Raw genomic sequence first — 22,888 nt, 5'->3', positions numbered from 1 at the left:
TGACACCATAATCTAGGCCAGCTTGCACCTGCACACAGATCTTATGACACTATAATCTAGGCCAACATGCACGTGTACACCGATCTTGGACAAAATAATCTAGACTAGCTTGCATATATATATAAACAAATCTTGGACACCATAATCTAGGCCAGCCTGCACATGTACACCGATCTTGGACACCATAATCTAGGCCAGCCTGCACATGTACACCGATCTTGGACACCATAATCTAGGCCAGCCTGCACATGTACACCGATCTTGGACACCATAATCTAGGCCAGCCTGCACATGTACACCGATCTTGGACACCATAATCTGGGCCAGCCTGCACATGTACACCGATCTTGGACACCATAATCTAGGCCAGCCTGCACATGTACACCGATCTTGGACACCATAATCTGGGCCAGCCTGCACATGTACACCGATCTTGGACACCATAATCTAGGCCAGCCTGCACATGTACACCGATCTTGGACACCATAATCTGGGCCAGCCTGCACATGTACACCGATCTTGGACACCATAATCTAGGCCAGCCTGCACATGTACACCGATCTTGGACACCATAATCTAGGCCAGCCTGCACATGTATACTGATCTTGACACCATAATCTAGGCCAGCCTGCACATGTACACCGATCTTGGACACCATAATCTAGGCCAACATGCACATGTACACAGATCTTGGGCACCATAATCTAGGCCAACATGCACATGTACACAGATCTTGGGCACCATAATCTAGGCCAACATGCGCATGTACACACATCTTGCGCCAACTTGTACATGCATATAAACATGATAATCTTATAAGTCCAAGTTTAATAAGTCCTTGTTGACATATATGTGAGAAGAGGGAAAGAGATGAAATACATATAAAATATTCAAATTTATTCATCAATCAATAAATACAAATCTTTATGTACACTGCATTAAGGAGTACAATCTCCAAACAAAAACCTTCACTGAATAATGTTCAAGAAAACAATTCTGGTAACTTGCTGGATGAAGAATTTTATAAGTAATGAAAAAACATAAACTACAATAATTATAAGGTGATATTTAAATATGATTTTCTGAAAATCTAAAAGGTAAATATTCATGATTTGGGGCCAAATTGTAACATAAAATGCTAAGATCAAGTTTACAAGTGTACATCTGACGTCAGTTTCACAAAATTGATATATTCTTTGATATCTTAAATAAGCTCATGTACCTTTTCAAATGAAAAATGATCACTATTTCAAATCATGCTGATTGCAGTAAGAACGATTATCCATCTAAAGGCATTAATTTTGTTACTAGTATTCATGACAATAAAAATTGATAACTTAAATACCAAACATGTGTTTTTCAGATTAACAGAATATTTAATATATTGATGACACTTTGGTTGGAAAAAATGAATCGAAGCTATGGTATTAAATATCATTTGATGTTTAATTGGCCAATTTTCTTTAAATTCTACACTGAAATTCGAGAATTATAATAATGAAATTCTTATTGTGGAGGTCTTTAAGTGGGATTGTAAGGCAAAAACATAAAAATTTGTTTGTTTCTGATTTCACTTACAAAAATAATAATGTTGGTAGATTTTTTTCTCTCATTATTTTCCCCGCTGTTTTGTCCAAGTCCAGGTTAACAAGAGGGCCGTATAAACACAAAAATTTAAGGTGTCTTTGCGGTATTTGTAACTTCAGGTGATATACCCAAAGGAGAAAATTAACAGTCCAAACTTTGGTCGATAATAAAATTATGGTTGATCAAAACCTGAAACAAACATTTTTGTTGTTATTTAGCCTTATCCTTAATTTTTGAACTGCCAATACTACAATCATGAAAGACAATGCAGACTATTCCAAAAAATTGTGAGATCTTGTTTATCATACAATCATAAATTGTGAGTGCATATTCAATCTACTTACAACATGATTACAAATTTGTAGAACAAACCTTCTTACCTTTCGTATCGACATATACCGGTTATCATGGTTTTTGAATTATCAGTGGTGGAGAATTGAATTTCAAATTTTGTTGTCTTAAACGAGTTGTCATTTAAAACAAAAATAAATCATGAAATTAGATAAATAAATATAAAGGTAACATTTGGCTATGGAGCTTTAATAATTTTCTGTTACAAGTTAGTTTTGTTTGCATTAAACGTGAACTTGTGGTGTATGATTCTAATTACCACATGACTTATTCGCCATCAAACATGCTTATTTTATCTGTGCTAAATTTATAAAGCAAAATGATGTCAATGTTAAGTTATGTCACAGAGATGTTCTGCACGAAACAAGAAAAATAATGTGATAAACATGGTTAACACAAACAAAGTTATTGTGCAAATAATACTGATGGTACAACCAAAAATATCACAAAGCTTTTACTTTTTCGATTATAATTAACACATTCAGGTAAAAAAGTCATTTTGTCACTTACAAATTACAATATCATCAAAAAATAATATGTTCAAGCCTTAACCTATAATCATTATCCTAACTTGATGGGTTTTTCAATGATTCTTGCCTGCACAAAGGCAAAACAAAAAAACTATAAATAGTTACTTCGGTTTTACATAGAAAAATGCCATACTTAAACCCTTTTCAAATATCAAAGTGAAAATTTATCATAATTCATATATGATATAAAGAATAATTAATATTTTTAATTTCACAGACTAAGTTTTAAACTTCCATTTGAATATATATAAGGAAAAACCTGAATTTGAACTGGATGGAATATGCAGAAATTTTCGAAGACCGAAAACCTGAAATAAAGTTTATTGCAAGAAAGTCATTCAATAATTCACTCACAATATCAGAATGAGCACTACCTGAGCAAAACATCACAAGTGTTTTTAGATAATAAAAATCCTGCAATCACAGTTCTGCCACAGCTCTGTCCATCACCAATGCTTTGGCCTTTTAATATCGCTCTCTAGCTCAATTGTGCCAGACAACATCTTTTGTTTGAGTCCCATTTTGTGGTAGAATTTCAGCACCTCTGGATCAGCCCGCACGCATTTCCGATCAAAATCGAGAACTCTCAGTCCCTCGAGGCTTTTGGCACGAGATAGGGCAACGTATGACTGGCCAGACTCGAACACTTTGGATAATGAGATTTCTACGCAGTCTAAGGTCATGCCCTGAAATAGACAAAAATGATTGGTTAGGCACATTACATATTATATTGATTAAGGTGCCAGTGTGTGTTTTTTTCTGACCAATTTTGGGCCAAAAGTTTATATTTTGAAAAAATAAAAAAAAAAAAAAATTAAAAAAAAAAAATATTTGACCCCGAACAGAGTTTGTATATTCTTAAAGAAACAAACTTTATCACATTCATCTTTTCTATCTATTATTTTTTTTAATGAATTCTTGTTAATTTCTAGACAAAATTGGAATTTCTAATTAATAAAAAATATATGACACACTTCCAAATCAGTAAGGCACCTTCCTCATTCCCAAAATTATACAAATAAACTCAAATAAGGAACAAGGGCAATGATAAAAGCGAACAGGTATATTACAGCTTTGAGTCTTAAATCAACAGGTAGTCTGCAAAAACTCAAACAAGTAATTTTATAAATCAGCTTAAATCCTGCTTTCTTTATACCACACTGATATAAGAACAAATAATAATCGGGAAATTACTATAAGGCTAAGATTTAAACATGAGACAAAATTCACAAAATATAAACTGTCTTGAAATTGAATCGATGAACGGCATTGTGTCAAATTAAAAACTACGTATAAGAATACCTGACTCTTGTGTATGGAGATTGCCCAGGCCAGCTTGAGAGGTATCTGTTTACGGGTGAGTAATACACCGCCAGAGACCTTGAACGTCCACCTTGTAGGCTTCACAGCTGTCTCGAGGCCACACAGGAATTTAACAATTGGGTTGCCTGTTGATGATAGAGGGAAGATGCATCAATTCAACATAATTCTAAGTCAGAATATTCAATACAGACTTTCTTTTGATTTCAAAGGTTTCTATATAATTCTGTTTTACCACTGTCCCAAGGTCAAATAGAAACTTCACGATCGGGTGACCTGCGGGAGATGAACAATAAGAGGGACTGATTTAATAGGGCTGTATAACAAATTATCCCACAGTATGTAGGGTTCTTACATGAATCAGAAGTGTGAATCCCAACTATCAGTTAAAGAAATAGTGCAAGTCTTAACCTTCAATTTCAGAAAAGTATTTGAGTCCAAACCTATTTCAGAAAAATTACCAAATTCAGTCCCAAACAGTTGGATGATAATTTTGAAATATGCAAGTCTGAAAAATTTCCCGTATGTACAGGGACGGCCAAATGTGAGAAACATTAATATAGGCGAGTCTGAATGCGTAATTGTTTGACCAGGGGAACCAAATGTGAACTACATGCAGTGAGAATATGCTTTTTATGGCAAACATTACTTATCACTAACATCAAATTTAACCAAGCCATCATTTTCCATTCATAATGTACTACCGGTTCATTACTTACATTCCGACCCCGTCTCAAATCCAATGACCACACCCCTGGCTCCATTTACCAGCCCCTTTGTGATGTCAACATTCTTCGCCAACATTACCTGGGCCCCTACAGTCAAGGTCAGTGTTGCCGGCACGGGTGATAAGAAGTTGATCTGCTTCAGATAAACCTCATCACTGTCTGTTGCTTCATAGGACTTGGAGGGCCCTAAAATTTAATAAAAGACAAATGCTTCATATGATGCAATAGACGGATGGTGACATTTAAAATTCAGTATTCCATGAGTTCCTTTTCACAAATTCTTGATTCCAACTTCACAATCTCATGATTTCAATGCTTCACAGTTTCATTATTTCAACTTCACTAGTTCAGGATTAAATTTTCAACAGCACGAATTCAGGATTTCAACTTCACGAATTCACTTAATCATGAATTTGTAAAATCGTGAAGATGAAATTATGATTTTGTGAAGCTTAAATTGTGGCATCATGAATTTGAAATTGAGAAACATTGAACTTTGAAATATCACCACTCTCTTTCATAACATGATAATCAAACACCTGCACCATATAATGCTGGGTTTGTCTTTTTTTCTTAGTTCATCAAGGAGCATTATGAACAAGTACTTAAGCTAATATTATGGGACTTGGTACACATGTGCCTATTGTCATTATGAACATGTGTACTAAGTTTCATGCTAATATATTTAATAACCTTGGCCAAGGTTAAAGCCTTCACATGACCATGAAGTCAACAACACCAAGGCAAGGACTTGTTTCTGTCGAAAAAAGACAAGCTAAATATGCATAGTGCATTTACTGTATAAATATATGCTAATATACTTATTCATCCACCTTTGATATATTACTACATTTGTATTTTAAGTGTTAATAAACAAATACATTTCTAGTATAAAATGTTCATCACATTGAAAGAGTTTGATGCAAAAAAGAGCATAGAAGAGCAAAGTCCAATGCACTTCATTTTTTCAGTTGAGGCATAACTCAATTATTAGCCAGAGACATGGGCTTTGCTGCACATGTGCTTTATAGTGTCTTTGGCAATATGTGTTCTAATCTTATTTGATCTATTTGAAGGTTTTTTTAATAATTTCAAAGATTACAGATTTTGAATGCCGACCACACCAGGACTGTCGCATACCATGACTTTTTTCTTCGAAAAACACAAGCTAACAAAACACATTAAAAACAAAAACTGCTATCCACCTGTGAGTTTTTTCAGCTGAAAGTTGTTGATCTGGTTCACATCTTCCTTGTGCGTACACAGCTGTGTGGCGAGAATGCCGTTCTGTTGGATGTTATTCTGCGCTGTTCCTCGTAGTGTTGTGTATACAAATTCAGGACACCTGAAAAAAATCAAGTGTAATTTTTGGAAACCTCAATTTAAAACATCTTTTTGTGTACACAGCTGAGTTGCATCAATGCTATTCTGTTGTAGATTTTGTATTTTTTCTTGTAATGTCGTGTATACAAATTGTGGACAAATGAAAGTAAATTTCTAGTTTTTCTTATTTTTTGTGTTGGCAGAATGATATATTCCGAGGGGTGAAAATGGCTGAAAGCAGGAACTTATTTGAGTTTAGGAATCACAACCCCCGAACAAGCTAGCTCTCTGATAGGTCGTTAAACTTAATGTTAAATGTTGATGCCTGATGATCCCATATCATTTGAAACATATTTGATGGCTGATTACTAATTTCTTATTTGAATGACCAAAAATATGTCATACATAAAGTTATTGCAGTTTGAATATTTGCTATTTATTTCAACTGAAGTTGACGCAATATGACCCATTTTGCAATATATAAAGGCTGAAAAAACAGCTTCCAGAACAACAGGCTGACATATCTTTTTGGGTAATATAGTCCTTTCCAATGATGGCAAAGCAACATGGGTTTACAAATTTATTTAGATAACTAGATTGGTGGGGAAAAGACCTTGCAAATAACGATTTTACAAAATCAAACTACCTTCCCATACGAATGTTCTGCAAGACGCTGATGAAAGTTTTGTCTGACTGTCTGCGTACATCTGTCAGCTCCATGTTCATATCTATACACTTTCTCCAAGCCTTTGACTGGAATTAAGAAACATTCTTTCGTTTCAAAAGGGCTGAAAACTAGTTATTTATAAGTCATAACTCGAATGTTTTTTTTCTGACCTTTTTGGGGTCACAAAAAAAACATTCCCCTCCTGAAAAGTATATATTTTTCCAAAATGAACTTTCATCCCGCTATCAAATGACCCCACCACCATTCCCTTAAAAATGGAAAAAAAACACAATGAACTCTAAAACAAGCAGATAAAATTACATCTCTGACCTAAAAGTAAATATAACAGGTTCTTAACTTTCAATGTATATAGTAGGAATTCCTCTATGTAAATTTCATTAAAATCATGCAGTTTTACAAAATTCTGAATTAACACGTGGAAATTCCATTCACCTATCCAGCTTTTAGGTATCATTTTCACCCTACATAGACAGCTTTAGGAAAAAACCCTGAACAAAAACCTTAATTTTCAAAACTACAAAATATCATTGTGTGAAATCTTGGAAAGTTCAAGTACCTGAAAGCAGAACTTGCGTCGCTCTTCTCCCTTGGTGACCGGAGGTAGCTGCAGAAAATCGCCGCAGATAATCAGCTGGATCCCGCCAAATGGCTTATCAGACTTCCGGATTACCCTGCAGAAAAATAAAAGTAAGTGGTCTGTTACCATATTTGCACTGTATTGTATATGAAAGTTACAAGCTGCAGAAATTCTCAATAGATTATTATCTTCATTCCACCAAATGGATTATCAGATTTCTGGATAACACTGCAGAGGGACTTTAGAGTGATAATAGTTCAAGAAGACCATTGTAAATTACATGAAGATGAAAACACAGAAAACACCGTCAAACATGTTCATGTACAAGTCATGTTTAAGTACCCACAGCCCGTGTTTTTGAGATTATACAAATGCGCTTTAGCGTGAGTGTATAATTCAAATCACCTGAGTTGTGGTTGACGTCACTGTTTGTACCATGTTGTCAAGGAAAATGTTCAATACACGGTGTGCAGAATAGGTAAATAGCGTTGTAATTTATCCACATGGTAGTTGTTGAATGATTATGCACAGCTTCCTTGCTACTGTTCCAATATGGAAGTTAATGTGTAGAAGAAAAACTGAAGTAAATTAACTCCATATGATACCTAGTACATTTTGAAACAAAATGTGTTTTTTCAACATGACATGTACATGCATTAATTTTTCCCAATGGAATGCTGAAAAGAGAACAATACCTGCCCACAGTTTCCAGTTTGTCAAAGAAGTCACCATCAACCATGGAGATTTCGTCGATGATGAGGTGGTGACATTTACGCCACTGCTGAGCTATCTGGGTGCGCGAGGCAAGCTCTATACACTGTTCTAGGCTACCCTGTCCGGAGCCAACACCTGGAAACATTGATTGTTATGTCAAAATTCATAAACATTCACTATCTAGGCATACAAGTGAGTTCAGTAGCAAAATGTTCTGTCCAGAGCCAACACCTGGAAACATCGGTTATTATGTTTAATTCATAAATATTTGAACTATCTGGGACACATTATATGAGTTATATATATATATATATATATATATATATATATATATATATATATATATATATATATATATATATATATATATACAGTATTAGACTGCCCTGTGTAAGATCTGGAAACATGGGTAATTCTGTTCAAATTCTTAAGAATTCATTATCTGACCATGTGAGGCAACCTCTATACATCACTCTAGGCTGCCATGTAAGTTAGTTCATGTTTAGTATGTGAAATATGATTAAAGTTTATCCTCCACTCCAAATCCACAAGCTGAAAGATGCATCATTCTGAGTATTTAAAAGTGTATGATTGTCACAGCAAAGCTTACTTTTTATATTTATTAGCATAGGGGAAATCTTATCAATGATCATGCGACAAAAAATTGTAAGATCAAGAATGTCAGTTCAATATTTAATGAATGTAATAATTAACATGGAAATTGTTACTTGCAAAACAAAAACACAAACACTTTGTCTAGACTTACCAATATAGCTTTTAATTTTGAAATAAGAAGTTAAGGAGATGGTAAATAGGAATATTTACCAGCAAACTGGTGCAGAGTTGTTCCCCCTATATGACAGGCTGCAACTCCGGTACTGGCTGTCGGAAATGTGTGCTGAGGGGCTAGGGCACCTGGAAATAATTATGGAAATGATGCAAAACTATAATAGCATAGGAAAACTTATGACTTCAGAGCATCCTTAATGCACATATTGCAGTAAGGCATTCAGGTAAACGGTCTCAAAAATGGATATTTTGGGGGTTTTCTTTTTTCTTTTAGTCGAGTGAAAACAGTAAAGCATGGCCAAAAAAAAATTTTTTGGTTATGGTTCCATCCTTTTCAGAAACAGGTTGGTACTTTTTTTTTTTCCCAACTGACTATAAAATGTTAGTGTGAGTGCCTATTTCGCGGGTATAGTCGGGTAACACAAAGTGTTAGGCCCAATTCGCAAATGCTTACTATGACAAATTGGTATATTCTGTATTAAACGATTATTTTTTCATGTTCTTAATTGTCATCAACACAAATTGTCATGGTAACCAACAGCTAAAAATTGAAAATTCAGATTTTTTTTATCTCCGGTCAAAACTCTTAAGTTTAGGTAAGGTTGCCCTGAACACAGGTTTTTTTTATAAGGCCTAATCACTCATATACATACATGTACAAGCATTTATCTAATATGAAGTTTGAATGACTTACCTACATTATTTATCTCTATCTATAATTATGACATCTTTAATAAAACTGATTGCAGTACACTCAAATCATGACACAATAATGACGTTTATAGTGATGGTACAAGTATGTATTTGGCAATAGAGTATAAGTTGATAATATAAGAAGAGTCTTTATATATCCTCCCATAATGATGTCAGAGTGGTAATAATATATATTATTTTTTTATTATAATATACATTACATGTACATAGGGTATTAGCCACATACATGTACATAGGGTATTAGCCACATACATGTACATAGGGTATCAGCCACATACATGTACATAGGGTATTAGCCACATACATGTACATAGGGTATTAGCCACATACATGTACATAGGGTATTAGCCACATACATGTACATAGGGTATTAGCCACATACATGTACATAGGGTATTAGCCACATACATGTACATAGGGTATTAGCCAGGTTATAAAAAGGGACAGGGTACTAAGGGAGATCAGGGCACGTTGTGATGGGCTGTGAAGAGCCTCAACATCATGAATTTGACAGAAATTGCTAGGAATTGCGTTTAATTGAAGTAATGTTAGATTTCAAATGTCAAATATACATGTGAAGTGTGTATGTATTTAAAATATTATTATGAGCTTTAATCAAAACAAAAGAAATATTTGACAGTCTTTAGCATTTTATTCTGTGAAGGCAGAAGGGTGCCCAGGTTTGTCACCATGAGGGCAGAAGGTTGTTACCAAATTAGGTGCAGCACCCATCCTTAACACTTTTGCTTAAACCAATATATATATATATATACAAACCAATGATTCTTCGCAGAAGGAATGACTTTCCGGTTCCTGCACTGCCCGTAAAGAAAATGTTGCGACCACTCCTAACAGCTTCGAGCACAGCATTCTGTTCTTTGTTCAACTTCACCGGATTCTCGATAGCAGCCAACAGGCGACTTGAGTCTCGGAGACCTGAAAGATGAAGCCAGGAAATGAAAATCAGTCTTATAACATAATTGAGTTGATATTGGGTTGATATTCTGCCCTTGCACATCAATCAAGTTTTAAACAAATTCAGTTCCTTTATTACTTCAAACATGCAAAATGATTTAATTAACCAATATTATTTCATGAGCTGAAAATTTAAAGTAGATTCAGACTTTACAGACACTTCTTCAACTATATTATTTTTTAAATATATTTGTTTCTGTATGAGATATACATAGGAAAGTTTCATTAAGAAAGATTTTAACAGAAACATGTCAAAAACTAAAGATGTTTAAATTTATTTATTACCGATTGCTCCCTTTTCATCTGTTGTTGTAATCAATTTCCTCGCCATCTTTGCTCCAGTGGGCTGCATATTTTCTTTTTCATCACTTGCCATACGTTTTCTTTTCCCCTTCGGAGTAAAATCCTCCAACCTTTCCGCTGCTTTCACTTTCACCTCATTCGCTTCTTTCAAATCTCGTAAAGTCAGTGGACTTATTTCATCAAATGTCCGAGGCAAATCTGACTTCCATTTCAGTCGATCACTCACAAAACCTTTCTTTCTTAAGCATTCCAGTTTTGTTGTCATAGTTTTTAAAAACATTATCAATTGATCTGGGGCACAATTTGAAATCATAACTTGCGCACTCTCATTCGGCAACTTAATTGTAGCTTTTCCATCTTTGGCAAACTTCTTGTGAATTTGCATTTCCCTGAGAGTGTATTTCATTTCTCGTTTGCTTGGGAAATTAATGCACAAAATTACATCCTTGAATTCATTACGGCCAAGTGAAAGGGTAACATTTTTGTGTTGCATCTTTCTTAGTGTTTCACCTTTGGTGTTCAATTCCTCATAAATCCCTGTGCATGATATAGAACTCAATGCCATTTTGCTTCTGAAAAAGAAAAAGAAAACTAGTACATTTTGTGAAATATTGATGCCATACATGTACACGTACTAATTGCCAACATGAAAAAATAACATGTTTATTAAATAATTAAAAATGATTAAATGTATGAAGAATATTGACCCTTTACCTCATATTTTATACGTAGTATCATCGTCATTCCTCTATACATAGCCTAACAGATATGCTAATGCACCAGTCAATTGTAACCACGGCCCCCCAAGGTCCCGGGGTATACCTGGAATAGCCTGGGAAATGGGCTGTGTTTTTACCATCCCGGTGGCCCTTCAGTGCCGGGTGGTTTTGTATTCGCGCCAAATATTGCGGGGAATTTGCCTTTCTTAGGGTCCCTGGGGTACGGGGGCATTTGGCTGGGATTTTACCTTCAATTCCGGGGGTTTTACCCGGGCTTGGCTAGACTGAAAGTCAAAGTCCCCGCTATTCCCCCGGACCTGGAGTGGTTACAATTGACTGGTGCATAAGGTTTTTCAAAAATATTTTTAGTTTGGGTTACCGAACCCTACCTATGAAATAGCAGCCAACACTTGTTTTTATGGAACAACAGTTGAAAAAAGGCTACCTACCATATCTGTTTTTGGACAATATTACTTATTACACTCACCACAATGTTTCCATCATATTAATGAGGGAATTAACTAGAGGTTGCTAATGTGGCCCCTACTCAATGATGGGAAGGGTGACATATCTTGACAACAAACTCATATTAATATTGGGCACACTTTATTGGAATTATAGACAGTATGGATCATGGACCAAATTAATATAAATATAAAGTTTAAACAAAATGCAAGTTAACTTATAAATCATGGTAATGTCCTGAAATATGGTCGGTTATATCTGGTCTGTAATGTCCATGGTCCGTAACGTCCATGACCCTGATATTGACAGCAGAGAAATATACAAATCAAGTTTTAGATCATTGTCATAACTGTTACTCAATGCAAATAGATAATGAATGATCAAATCAAATTTCATTCCAAAGTTTGTTCCTTTGTACTTGGTATACACTGTACTCTGGTAGTCTACAGAACAATGATTTTAAAATCTGTACTGTACGTCTGTAGCTTTAAAACATTAACTATCCTACTTAAAGATAACTCAAAAGATGATTGTTGCAATATAATTTAATACAGTATAGCTAAAGAACTTCAGCGAACCGTTTTGGATGTGTTTAATGTGTTGTAAACATCAAAAAAATAAATATCAACATTAAAGTTATGGAAGCCAGAACTAGATTTAATACATTTTTATATATTTCGGTCATCAATAGACTCCACATTTCTATCCTTTACCAACCTTTTTTACGGATGACCATAAACAAATTTGAAGTGATTAGTTCAAAATCTGCAACACCAAATGCTTTACGCAAAAGGACCAATCAAAATTCAGCTTGCAAATATCATCGTCCAATGAAATTTCAAATACTAAAAATAACAAATATGGCCGACAAAATGAGGAAATGAACGTAAATTAATTCATTTTGAAAATATTAGACACATTTTAAGGTATTTAATAGTCAAAGAAGGTACTAAGACATACTAGTAATGCTATCAGGATTGTGACCCATTTTAAAGTAATTATCGCTGTTTTACAACCATAACTTTATTATCCATTTGCTGACTGACTAAAAATTAAGAAATAGGTTACACACTACCATCAGTTTAGAAAGGATTTCTAAAGAGCGTGTATCACTGTAACGTTCTTTGTAATGAGATAAGTTGCCTAAAACTCGAAGACTTAAGCTTCTTGGTAAATTCTGAATCAGAACTTGGAAGATCTTATGATTTGGTTCTATCTGGGACCAATTAGACATCATCATACTGGCAGATTCTACTTGTTCCAGACTTACATGCATGTAATAAAAGAAAAGATGATTGTAATCACTTATGCAACCCTGTGTTCTTACTTTCAGAATTGTTTCAGAGTTTGCTGGACTTCAAAAAAGTGTTTTAAAACCTACATGTAACCATTCATTATTGCTTTTACGAAAAATCTGGGCTGACATACACCATACTGTAGTACTTGAATATATTTGTGCAGAAAAGCATTTGAATATCATCATATTGCAAAAAATGCTTTTAATACAAACATATTAAGTTATTAAACAATTCAATTTTTATTCATATATTCAGTTTATAAACACAAATGCCAATTTATGTGTTTAACTGAATTTAAATCTGTAATTTAGAACTCACACTTTGTAAAGCATATTGGGAGATGTATTGCAGACAATAACTTAGTGCCAAATTTACCTCTTAAAAGTTAAAATATACTCCATCATAGAAATATACCTACAAAAAAGTAATTGTACATTTATAAAATACTTAAAAATAATTACTTCTAACAATTAAATAATGTCCTTCAAATGAAAAATGTGTATGGTGCAATGGTATAGTGTATGGTCAGGCTTTAAGTAATAACCCTAGTTTATTTTTTAAAACTGGTCCTTCATGAATGCATCATACATTTGAAAAAAAAGTTGTGATTTTGTAATATATTTGGTGACATCATCTTTGTTGCCATTAATAGCATCATGTGAAAGCTTGAAATAATCTTGGACAAATATACAATTTGTGTAAGGAAAGTCCCATAAGTCGAGCTTACATATCAGCTGTAAGAATAAGATATGGACAAGTATTTGCACCCCCTTTCATTGCTTTGATGTTGAGATTTGTACTGTGAAGTGTATAAACTATGAAACTCATTTCTATTTTAAATAATTTCAGAATTTCTGGCAATGAATAATGGTACATCAGTGAAATGCTTTGGGTGGAAGAGAAAAGTTGGGGCCAATGTGTCCAAGTCTGTCTCTACAGCTTTTGAAAAAGAATCCAAACCAGACACCGACCCTGAAATAGAGGAAGGGGATGTAGACTGGTTAACACTTTTTCCAACAAAGAAGAGACATGTGATCCGTCTTGAGGATGGGATTGGTAAAGCAAATAGACTGGTTCAAGAAGGCAGTGTTTTGGCATCTTCAGAAAGGTTTGTTTGTTATTAATTTCAAGTTATTGTTAATAAAATACAGTTGCGCTAACAAGTTAGTGTATATGATAATAATTAATTCAGACATTTAATTAAAAACATGTAATAGTGTTTATGTCCCTGAGTTTAAAGTACTTGTTCTAAAACCTGTGTTTATTTATGAGTTTTGAATTGGAATAAAAATGTGCTTTGGTCTGGAACATCATCTTATATAAAGTGTTCCCACATTATTCCTTTTCTTATTAGTCCCTTTATTTTCTTATGTTGTTATGGAAACTAATTTGTCCACATGACTCACCTTTTTAATCCGAGTTTATAGAATAAAAAGGATTATGCCCATTGTAATTTTACTGTTAGCTATAGTAAATAAGTTTTGTAAAATAGATAGGATAAGAAACAGCTGAGCAACCGGCCAATTGTCATTTTCAGGTATTGGGAGGCCCTGAAGAAATGGGATGAGGCCCTGCAGTACACACCCTCTGATGAGAAAATACATGAGATGAAAGCTCAGGTTTGCCTGTTTGGTATTTTATAATGTTATTCATGTATATATTTTACACCTTATTACCTGAATTAGTAGCAAGTTAATAATGTTGTGGACAAGAGGAATAAGGATACATTGTACACCCTTTTGATATTCACATGAAACTAGGTGCACAATCGTCAAGTCACACGCTATTAAATGCACAAGGCTTAATGACTTTAAAGGCCCATAAGTGTGGCTATAATACTTGATGAGTTATGCTATTTTTCAAAGAAAAAATCAACAACAGATTAGTGTAGGCATAACCTTGTGGTGTTTTAGTAAAAAAACATATCTTAAGTTTAAATATCCATTTTAGCTTGACTATTCAAAGAAAAAGCAGAGCAAATACTTTTTGTATTGCACTGGAACTTAAGAAAAGACCTTCCAACCATCCATCCTAATTAGCTAATCAAGTCAGATAATTAGCTTGCATGTGATGCAAATGATGGCTTTTTATTACCATATTTGACTTAGGAATTCTGGTGAAAAGCAGGAAATATTTGGCTGCGCTGTCTTTTTGCCAGCTCTTGTTTTTATTTCAAGCCTGTGTGCTGTTTTTCCAGCTGTTCAGTCAGCTTAGAAGGCTGTACAGCTTGCCTCAACCTAGGGGATCTGACATTTTTCTCATTTTTTTGTAAGACATCGGAAACAAATTTACATTTTGTCATGCCCTCTCTCAAGATTTGTTCCTTTCTTTAATAGGCCTTGATGGAGCTGTGTGAGGTTTTCCCAGCGGTCCAGTCTGCACAGAAAGTTATAAAGCTCGCACCAACCTGGTGGATCGGACATCAGACCTTAGGACGGGCTTTCCTCGGCATGGGCGAAGTCAGAAAAGTGAGCTTGTTCTTATGATTATATATTTTATTTTAATTGCGAACTTTATTTGGTATTTGAGTTGCAAAACAACTTGATCTAAAGTTTGGGAAACCTTGCCCAGTTTTTCAAAAATACTTAAGTTATTACTAATTTTTACCACTTAACATCCCAGCATGGTTCAAAGTTTTAAACAATTTTTTACTCTGTTAGAATCATATTCTCTTAGAGTGTTCATTGATATTGGTAAAAAAATTGTTTAAAGGCAAAAAATGCACTTGAGTAATTAAGTGTACTCAACTGTTTTATACATATTAGATGACCTTAAAAAGGAAGTAAACACAGAAGTTTGGTTAAAATATTATAAAATAAAATAATCAAAATATGAAAGAACAAGAATTTATTTCCTTTCTGTTTACAATATACAAAGGATTGAGTAAAAACTCAATATTTTTTTTTTAATTTTTCTCTATCCTGATATACGAGACTTAGGCTTGATTGAGAATCTCTTTCCTCTGAGAGAGATATCAGAATATATCAAACATGTTTTTTGTCTGTAGTGTCATTTTGTTGTTATACTTAAACATCATTACATAGTCTAATAAAATATGCTTAAATATACTCAATCATGTATTTTTTAAGTGGTTTAAATAAATGTAAAATAAATGCATGCCTAAAAACTGTAGACTAATAGATACCAAAAATGATTAATTTAAGTTTGTCAACAAAGGCAGTAAGGAAAATCAAAATACCTCAGCGGTACAAATATGAATATACAGTTAATTCTTAATAGTTAGTTAATTAATTTAATGGTTCATTTAAGCTTAATTCTGATGTAGCCATCAAGGCATAATAAAATCTGGGCTTCTATTAAGAATTAGAAACTGGAAGTATGAACTTCCTTGCCATCAATATTGGAAGTTTTTCTCTAAAATATTGAAGTTTATGTCACTCAGACACGTTGAATTCTTTCACTGCTGTAAAATTAGATAGTTATTTTTTATTCTAAACAAGCTTTCTAAACAAGCTTTTTGAAAGTGCAAAAAGGCCATTTCACATCCAAATTTAGTTTAAATTCCACTACTGGTTTTAGTTAAAATAAAGATTAAAAAAAATAAAACTGCTCAAACTTTATCTAAGTTTTTTTCTGTCGTTTATTTAAGATATTAGTTATCAGCTTCCGCAACTCCTTGAAATGATACCAACAAAACAAGAGGTCCCAAATCAGTATTATTGTCAATGGCTTAAATTTGATTGACAAGGGTACTTGTATGTGGGATACTTTAAATCACTTGTTTCACCTTTCTATTTTAATGCTTTATCATGTTACACTCATTTGACTTAAATGATAAAAAAACAAAACAAAAATCCTATTAATTGTGTACTGATAAAAAATAGTTTTGCTTCATTTTTAATGGCGCACAATTTAGGTTGATGCAAAAAATATTTTCTATGTCAATGCATTATCATGTTTAATTCATTTGACTTTAATGATCAAATAAAAAAAGCCTACGATATATAAAGTATTAGCCATTATAAATGGTATTTTGGATCTAATAGCTACGTGGCCACAAATTTTCCAGTTAAAGCTGCACTCCCACAGATCGAACTTTTTTATTTTTGTCTTGGAACGAGCCAATTTTTGAAAAAATCCATGGAAACGAGTTATATAAGTCTGCTGACAAAAAATTAGATCGCAGATTTTTATATTTAAGTTCAAAAAATGATGTTTTATGCATTTTTCTTAAACCGTTAGTAACGGTTTAAGCCTTAAAACATTAATTTTCGAACAGAAATATGAAAATCTACGACCTGTGTATTTGTCAGCAACCTTATTTCATTGGTTTGCAGATATTTACACAAAAATTTGCCCTTTCCAAGACAAAAAATAAATAAGTTGTAAAAATGGTAAATCTGTGAGACTGCAGCTTTAATAAAGAGCCAAAGTATGGCTAATATTATTTTAATATGAACACAACTCATATGCTTTTTTTTGTTTTGATCATTTACCGTAAGTCAATTGAGTTAAAGATGAACATGCACTTAAAATAAAAAAATTGGCATTTCAAGGGGTGAGAATGTTCTAGTGGTATAGGTGTCTGCCACTCACCCAAGAGGTTGTAGGTTCGATCCCCACCAGGGGTACTTTCAAATGGCCTCTCAAAAGGATACTAGTTTCTCTCCAGGAAACAAACTCAAGAGTGATTTTATAAGGTAGCAGCTTTCATCTCAATCAAGCTAAAATAAATTACTATATACTAAGCTATATTGTACGCCTTTAAGTTCAGTTTTATTTTTTCAGGCAATTCAGAGTTTTTCCCGTGCTGTACATTTAAATCCCGCAAACCAGGAGCTGCGAGAGGATGACCTATTATGGGCTGTATCGTTGCTATGGAAACGGAAAAAATTGGAGGAAGACAAGATTCGACAACAAGAAGACTTGAAGAAGACCTCTGGTGTTAAAATAACTGAGATTAAACAAAGTGATTGTGAAAGTGATGTGAATGAAGACACTGGTGATACTGTTGTAGACATTTATCGGGGCACTGGTAATAAATTGGAAACTGATACTAAGGTTAATGAAAATATCAAGCGGTTACCAAGTAATTATGTGCAAATGAGGGATTTACCACCTTAAACATTTCGTTTTAAGTGTAATAAAGTATAAAATATTTATTTTTACGGATTTGAATTATTTAAGTTAAATGAAAAGACAAATTGATATTGTACCGGGTATTTATATAAGTTTACAGACTTTTTTCTTTCTAGCAAGTGAATGATGAATGAATTTATAAACTTGTGGTGTTGTTGTCCTAGCCTTTGTGTCATTCTGTCATTGTCGTCTGCTGCATGAAAGTGCAAAAACTGTTCAAGATATTCCAATGAAACTTGGTTCACATGTAGTCAGAGACACAGGGTATTCCACCCACATATATCATTGATTGACAATAGATAAGATATAGGGTAAACAATTTGAGAGAAACCCCTGTAGTCAGAGTAAACACAAGTGCTATTGTTGAGCATTTTTTGACCGCCTTTTCAGGCTATTATCTGTTGTAAAATCTGCTGTAAATGACCATTCGTAAAATTCGAATTCTTCTTAAACTTGGCCTATGCCAGATTGATTTACATATACATCAGAAAAATTAGGAGATTCTTATAAGGATCGCATAAGAAAGTACACCTGCCTTTATCAAACTGCGTTATCAACCTAGTATTAATCACTCCAATTTTTCGCGCGTTTCATGTAACCATGGGTGGGTTGGAGGGACTTGTAATAACCCTTTATCAAGTTAGTTCTAATATTTTGTTGAAATTAATTCCCACCCCCACTCCCCAACTCACTATTCCCAACCACCTGGTGATTCCCCTTAAATTGTCAGGTGGTTTTTAATGTCAATATTAAGGTAAATAAATAAATTTAATGCACCATTTCGTACTGAAAATTGTAAAAAAAGTAACAATAAAAACAAACATGAATGAAACAAGATTTAGATCATATCGGTTTTGGGAGGTGGCGCACAATGGTGTCCACATTTGCGCATCCTAGTTGCGCCCCCTCTCACGTCAATTCCTGGGGTGGTATTCAATATCCAATCTTATGGTCATACATCGTTGGCTTCATTCATATATAGGGCCGTTATTTATATCGAGTAATCCGATTAGCTACATCATTCATAGATCCAATTAAGACCAATATTGAATACCATCCCTGGACCCGCCTCTGCAAACTTTAAGATATTCCTGGAACTTAGCATTTCCTTAAGTATCATCAGCTAGAGGACATGTAATTAATAAAGGTTAAGCCGAGAGTTGTATTTAGGCCGCGGCATCTTTAAGTATAAAATAAAGGTGGCTGAAATTTTGACTACCCGCGAGTTTAATTGTTCCGAAGGCGAAGACAAAACATCTCACAGATTAAAAATGAACGCTACGGGCCACTATAGATTTAATTAATTTAGAGGACATTTTCAAATTTAATGTATTGTAAAAATTGCATTTCAGTAATGAAACACCCTATTTTTAGTACTTTTGATTTATAAATATTTAACCCATGGATATACATGATTTAATAAATAAGGAATATAAAATAATGTAGTACTTCATGCATATAATGTTTATATTTCGGTAAACATGAAACGAAAATCATGAAATAAATATGAGTTAGGATATTCATACAATTCACTTTAACAGGGAAATTAACAACAAAGATTCATTCAATTAAGATATGAAACTTCTGTTACATTTTTAAATGAATGTTTTTACCAAGCAAAATACATCTACACTGGTTAGAGACCTGTTTTCACCCAGAAATGGAGGACCACAAATTTCTTGAATAACTTTAGAATACTGAATATTATTGAATGAAATTTCACAGAAAGAAAGTTACAGTTGGGCTCCTAATATAGAAATCAGTATGATACTATTTATTATATATGGTTATTTTCCCAATTATCTCATATACCGAACATACTCAGTAAAATCCACTGAAATGACAATGCACTGTATCAATAATTCGCCCACTAACTTAGTATAAAGTAATCATTTAAAAAATCTCGAAACGATATTCCTGATTGGCAACGCATTATCTGATTTCTTTCTTCTCTCTATAAAGTCTTACATTTTATTCTGTTTAATGAAGTATTTTTAGGTGAAAACATTTATATCATTTTGAGTGGTAAAAGTAGATATTCCCCGCTAGAAAAAAATATGGTGCAATTTCAATATTGCTGATAAATAGCTATTTTTCTGAAAAAAATAAATATTTGTTTGTCTATTTTGAAGCTTCATTTGAACACAAAGTATCATTTATATGAACAACAATCATACTGGAAATGTTAAACAACAATTTAACAGGGTGAGCGAATAATTTGTACGGGCTAAAAAGTTGTCCCTAACCAGTAAAGATTTTCGTAGCAAACTGTCGTACATCGTCGGATATCCGCATTTCGTGTCTCTGCATTCATCATCCGACGATTTACTGACGCACAGAAAAATATCCAGATATATTTCAATCAACTAAATTTCTCTCTCCCTTTCTTGAAATACAGTACAGATCATAATGGTTCTCAACACATGCCCACGATCGTTATTCCGTTTAAGATTTCAAGTTATAATTAAACACTGCTTTCAGTTCATACATATACTCAAATTTGCTCACTAATTTATTTACCATGAATATATGTGAATACAGTTAATCACGTTGGCTCGAAATCGCTTTTCTCGAATTTATCGATGGCTCGAATTGGATGTTCAGGACCGATTTATTATTTTTAATTTTTTAATCATTTTCGCTTGGCTCGAAATTTCCGAGGCTCGAGGTAGTGGGAGTTCGAGCCAACGGGTTTCCACTGGACTATATTAGAACGTAGCTGTTCGTTTTCTCTGAACTAGATTTATTGATTTGGTTTGAACTTCCGAAAGAAATTGTTTCGCCTTTATCAATCCGTCGAGAGCTTCGATTCCAGAGTGTTTAACTTCTAAGATCTCCGACGATTCAATAGCGGCCTTGACAGTGTTTTCAAAAAGATGCAGCTGTCCTCTCAATAGCTCTTGGGCAATAAATTGTTCTGACTGGTCCATCCAAACATTATCTACTTCGCTTCTCTCTAGTCTTAGAATCTGTTGCAAACTTTTGTTCTCCTGTATTGATTTTCTCAATGTTCTCATAACATTACATGCTGCTTCTTCGTTTAGTTTTGCTATAAGATGGTCGATCAGAGCATTCATTTCAGCTTTCATGCTCTCAAGACGTTTTTGAAAGGTCTGAAACTCTGTTTTAACTTGATGCACGTTCGTCGTCATTTCTTGAAGAGCTTCGCTAAGTTGACGCTGCATGTCAATCAAGGCATATTGGATGTCCTCACCTTCGCGTCTTACATCCCTGCCCTCAACGATAATATGAATTGGTATAATAGGACATCTTTGATTGTGCTGTCGTTTACAAATCTTGCAGAGCAGGCGTTTGTGGTCATTGCAGAAGAATTCTAGACGATTACCCGTATGTGCGTAACATTGCGATACCTGACTTCTCGGTTCGCGCTGAACTTCTATGACGTCATATATCGCCGCTATGTCGTCATTTTCGCTAATCTCTTCACTAGCAATACTAGCGTCGATATTGCTATGCCCTTCTTCGGGATTAGCATTCTGTTCCTCCTCCCTTTGCCTTCGAGCAGCTTGTAATGCATCAATCATGGACAAAAGCGCGTAATTGGTCTGGAGCCCCTGCGCCCATTCCGTCGGCGGTTTACGGCCATCCGCCGGCGACGTTCCCTGTCGGCATGACGGGCAAGTTATACATTTCGTAGATTTTCGAGCACCGTCATTTGGTGCTCGATTTATGATGTCCTGTATACACCCTGCGCAAAATGTATGACCACACGCAAGTAGTTTCGGTTCGTTGAACGTTTCAAGACATATCGGACACTGTAAGTTCATCTGCAAAATGCTACTTCTAAGAAAACTCCGTCCGAGGTTCCCTGCATCAGACTCCATACTTTTTCCAGCGTTTAAGTATCCCACAAGATCGAATTTACTCCAATAGGTAGGAACTCAGTCGGTAAACTATGTCCATGCATCTAAAATGAAACCACGTAAGTCACTTTATTTTGTGGTGTGTTATGAATATGTTACAGAAGTTAGTCAAGTCATAACTTACACCATACTCTGAATTGTTCCCCACTAATTAATTTCACTTCCTACTTGTTTAAATATTATTATTGGACAGTAGTTTAAATGTATCAACTTGTTATCTTCACTATCCTGTAATAAATATATATATATATATATATCAATATTTTCTTTGTTTATTAAATTGATCACGTAGGCTGACCTTTATCTAAACTAAACAGCATGTTCGAGTCTTGTGATGACCGAGAGAGCCGCGTATCGAACGCAATGCTCCTCTGTTTCTTTCGGCTCATCTGAGCACAAAGTAAGCTACTGTGTAGTTGGACTGTCCGTCTTCCGTCGTTTATAATTGTTTTGTTTTTTTCTAGAGTCTAGATTCTAGAGGCCAATATTACTGAAAAATGGTCAGAATGATTTTATTCATTCTCGGACACCTGCGATTATTGGTTATCTCGGGGTAAAACTAGGTCACTAGGTCATATAATGTTTGTGTTTATATATGTGGTTACGACGACGATTGACCTGGTTCAAGTTTTTTATAAAATACCTGCTCTGTTCTGTTCCGTTCTGTTAAGACTAAGGTTTGACTTGAGTATTTTTGTGATATAGGGGCTTAGCCTTTGACAACCCCGATTGTTTGATATCAATAGATTAGCTAAAAAAATAATAAACATTAACATCATACTATTTTACATATACATAATTACATACAAACATATTTCAGATT

At 34.2% G+C, this 22,888-nt stretch overlaps 3 protein-coding genes across 6 annotated transcripts; 1 reads left to right on the top strand and 2 right to left on the bottom strand.

The window, feature by feature from the left end:
* Positions 1–898: 898 nt before the first annotated feature.
* Positions 899–12,562, bottom strand: LOC128214257 (ATP-dependent DNA helicase PIF1-like). Its single transcript, XM_052920632.1, has 11 exons — positions 12,501–12,562; positions 10,582–11,171; positions 10,099–10,257; positions 8,644–8,733; positions 7,800–7,953; positions 7,084–7,198; positions 6,486–6,592; positions 5,722–5,861; positions 4,508–4,702; positions 3,771–3,916; positions 899–3,154 (listed from the first exon to the last, which is right to left on the bottom strand). Exons 2-11 carry the CDS (start codon positions 11,162–11,164, stop codon positions 2,915–2,917), a joined length of 1,929 nt encoding a protein of 642 aa, XP_052776592.1. The 5' UTR covers positions 11,165–11,171; positions 12,501–12,562; the 3' UTR covers positions 899–2,914.
* Positions 12,563–12,636: 74 nt separating this feature from the next.
* LOC128213065 (tetratricopeptide repeat protein 33-like) lies at positions 12,637–18,204 on the top strand. Of its 4 annotated transcripts, none has more exons than XM_052918577.1 (5): positions 12,637–12,709; positions 13,931–14,189; positions 14,619–14,700; positions 15,418–15,549; positions 17,831–18,204. In XM_052918577.1, exons 2-5 carry the CDS (start codon positions 13,942–13,944, stop codon positions 18,164–18,166), a joined length of 798 nt encoding a protein of 265 aa, XP_052774537.1. In that variant the 5' UTR covers positions 12,637–12,709; positions 13,931–13,941; the 3' UTR covers positions 18,167–18,204. The 4 variants fall into 4 exon arrangements, with proteins under 4 accessions (XP_052774537.1, XP_052774538.1, XP_052774535.1 ...); XM_052918578.1 differs by having other exon boundaries at positions 12,639–12,669; XM_052918575.1 differs by having other exon boundaries at positions 12,639–12,729.
* A 2,302-nt stretch (positions 18,205–20,506) lies between these two features.
* Positions 20,507–22,185, bottom strand: LOC128213064 (E3 ubiquitin-protein ligase TRIM7-like). Its single transcript, XM_052918574.1, has one exon. The coding sequence runs from the start codon at positions 22,024–22,026 to the stop codon at positions 20,890–20,892; it is 1,137 nt and encodes a 378-aa protein (XP_052774534.1). The 5' UTR covers positions 22,027–22,185; the 3' UTR covers positions 20,507–20,889.
* Positions 22,186–22,888: the final 703 nt, after the last annotated feature.

The sequence above is a fragment of the Mya arenaria genome, chromosome 13, assembly GCF_026914265.1.
Source record: "Mya arenaria isolate MELC-2E11 chromosome 13, ASM2691426v1".
Lineage (NCBI taxonomy): Eukaryota > Metazoa > Mollusca > Bivalvia > Myida > Myidae > Mya > Mya arenaria.
Note: the sequence above shows the minus strand (reverse complement) of the source record. Positions and strands in the feature narration are given on the sequence as shown.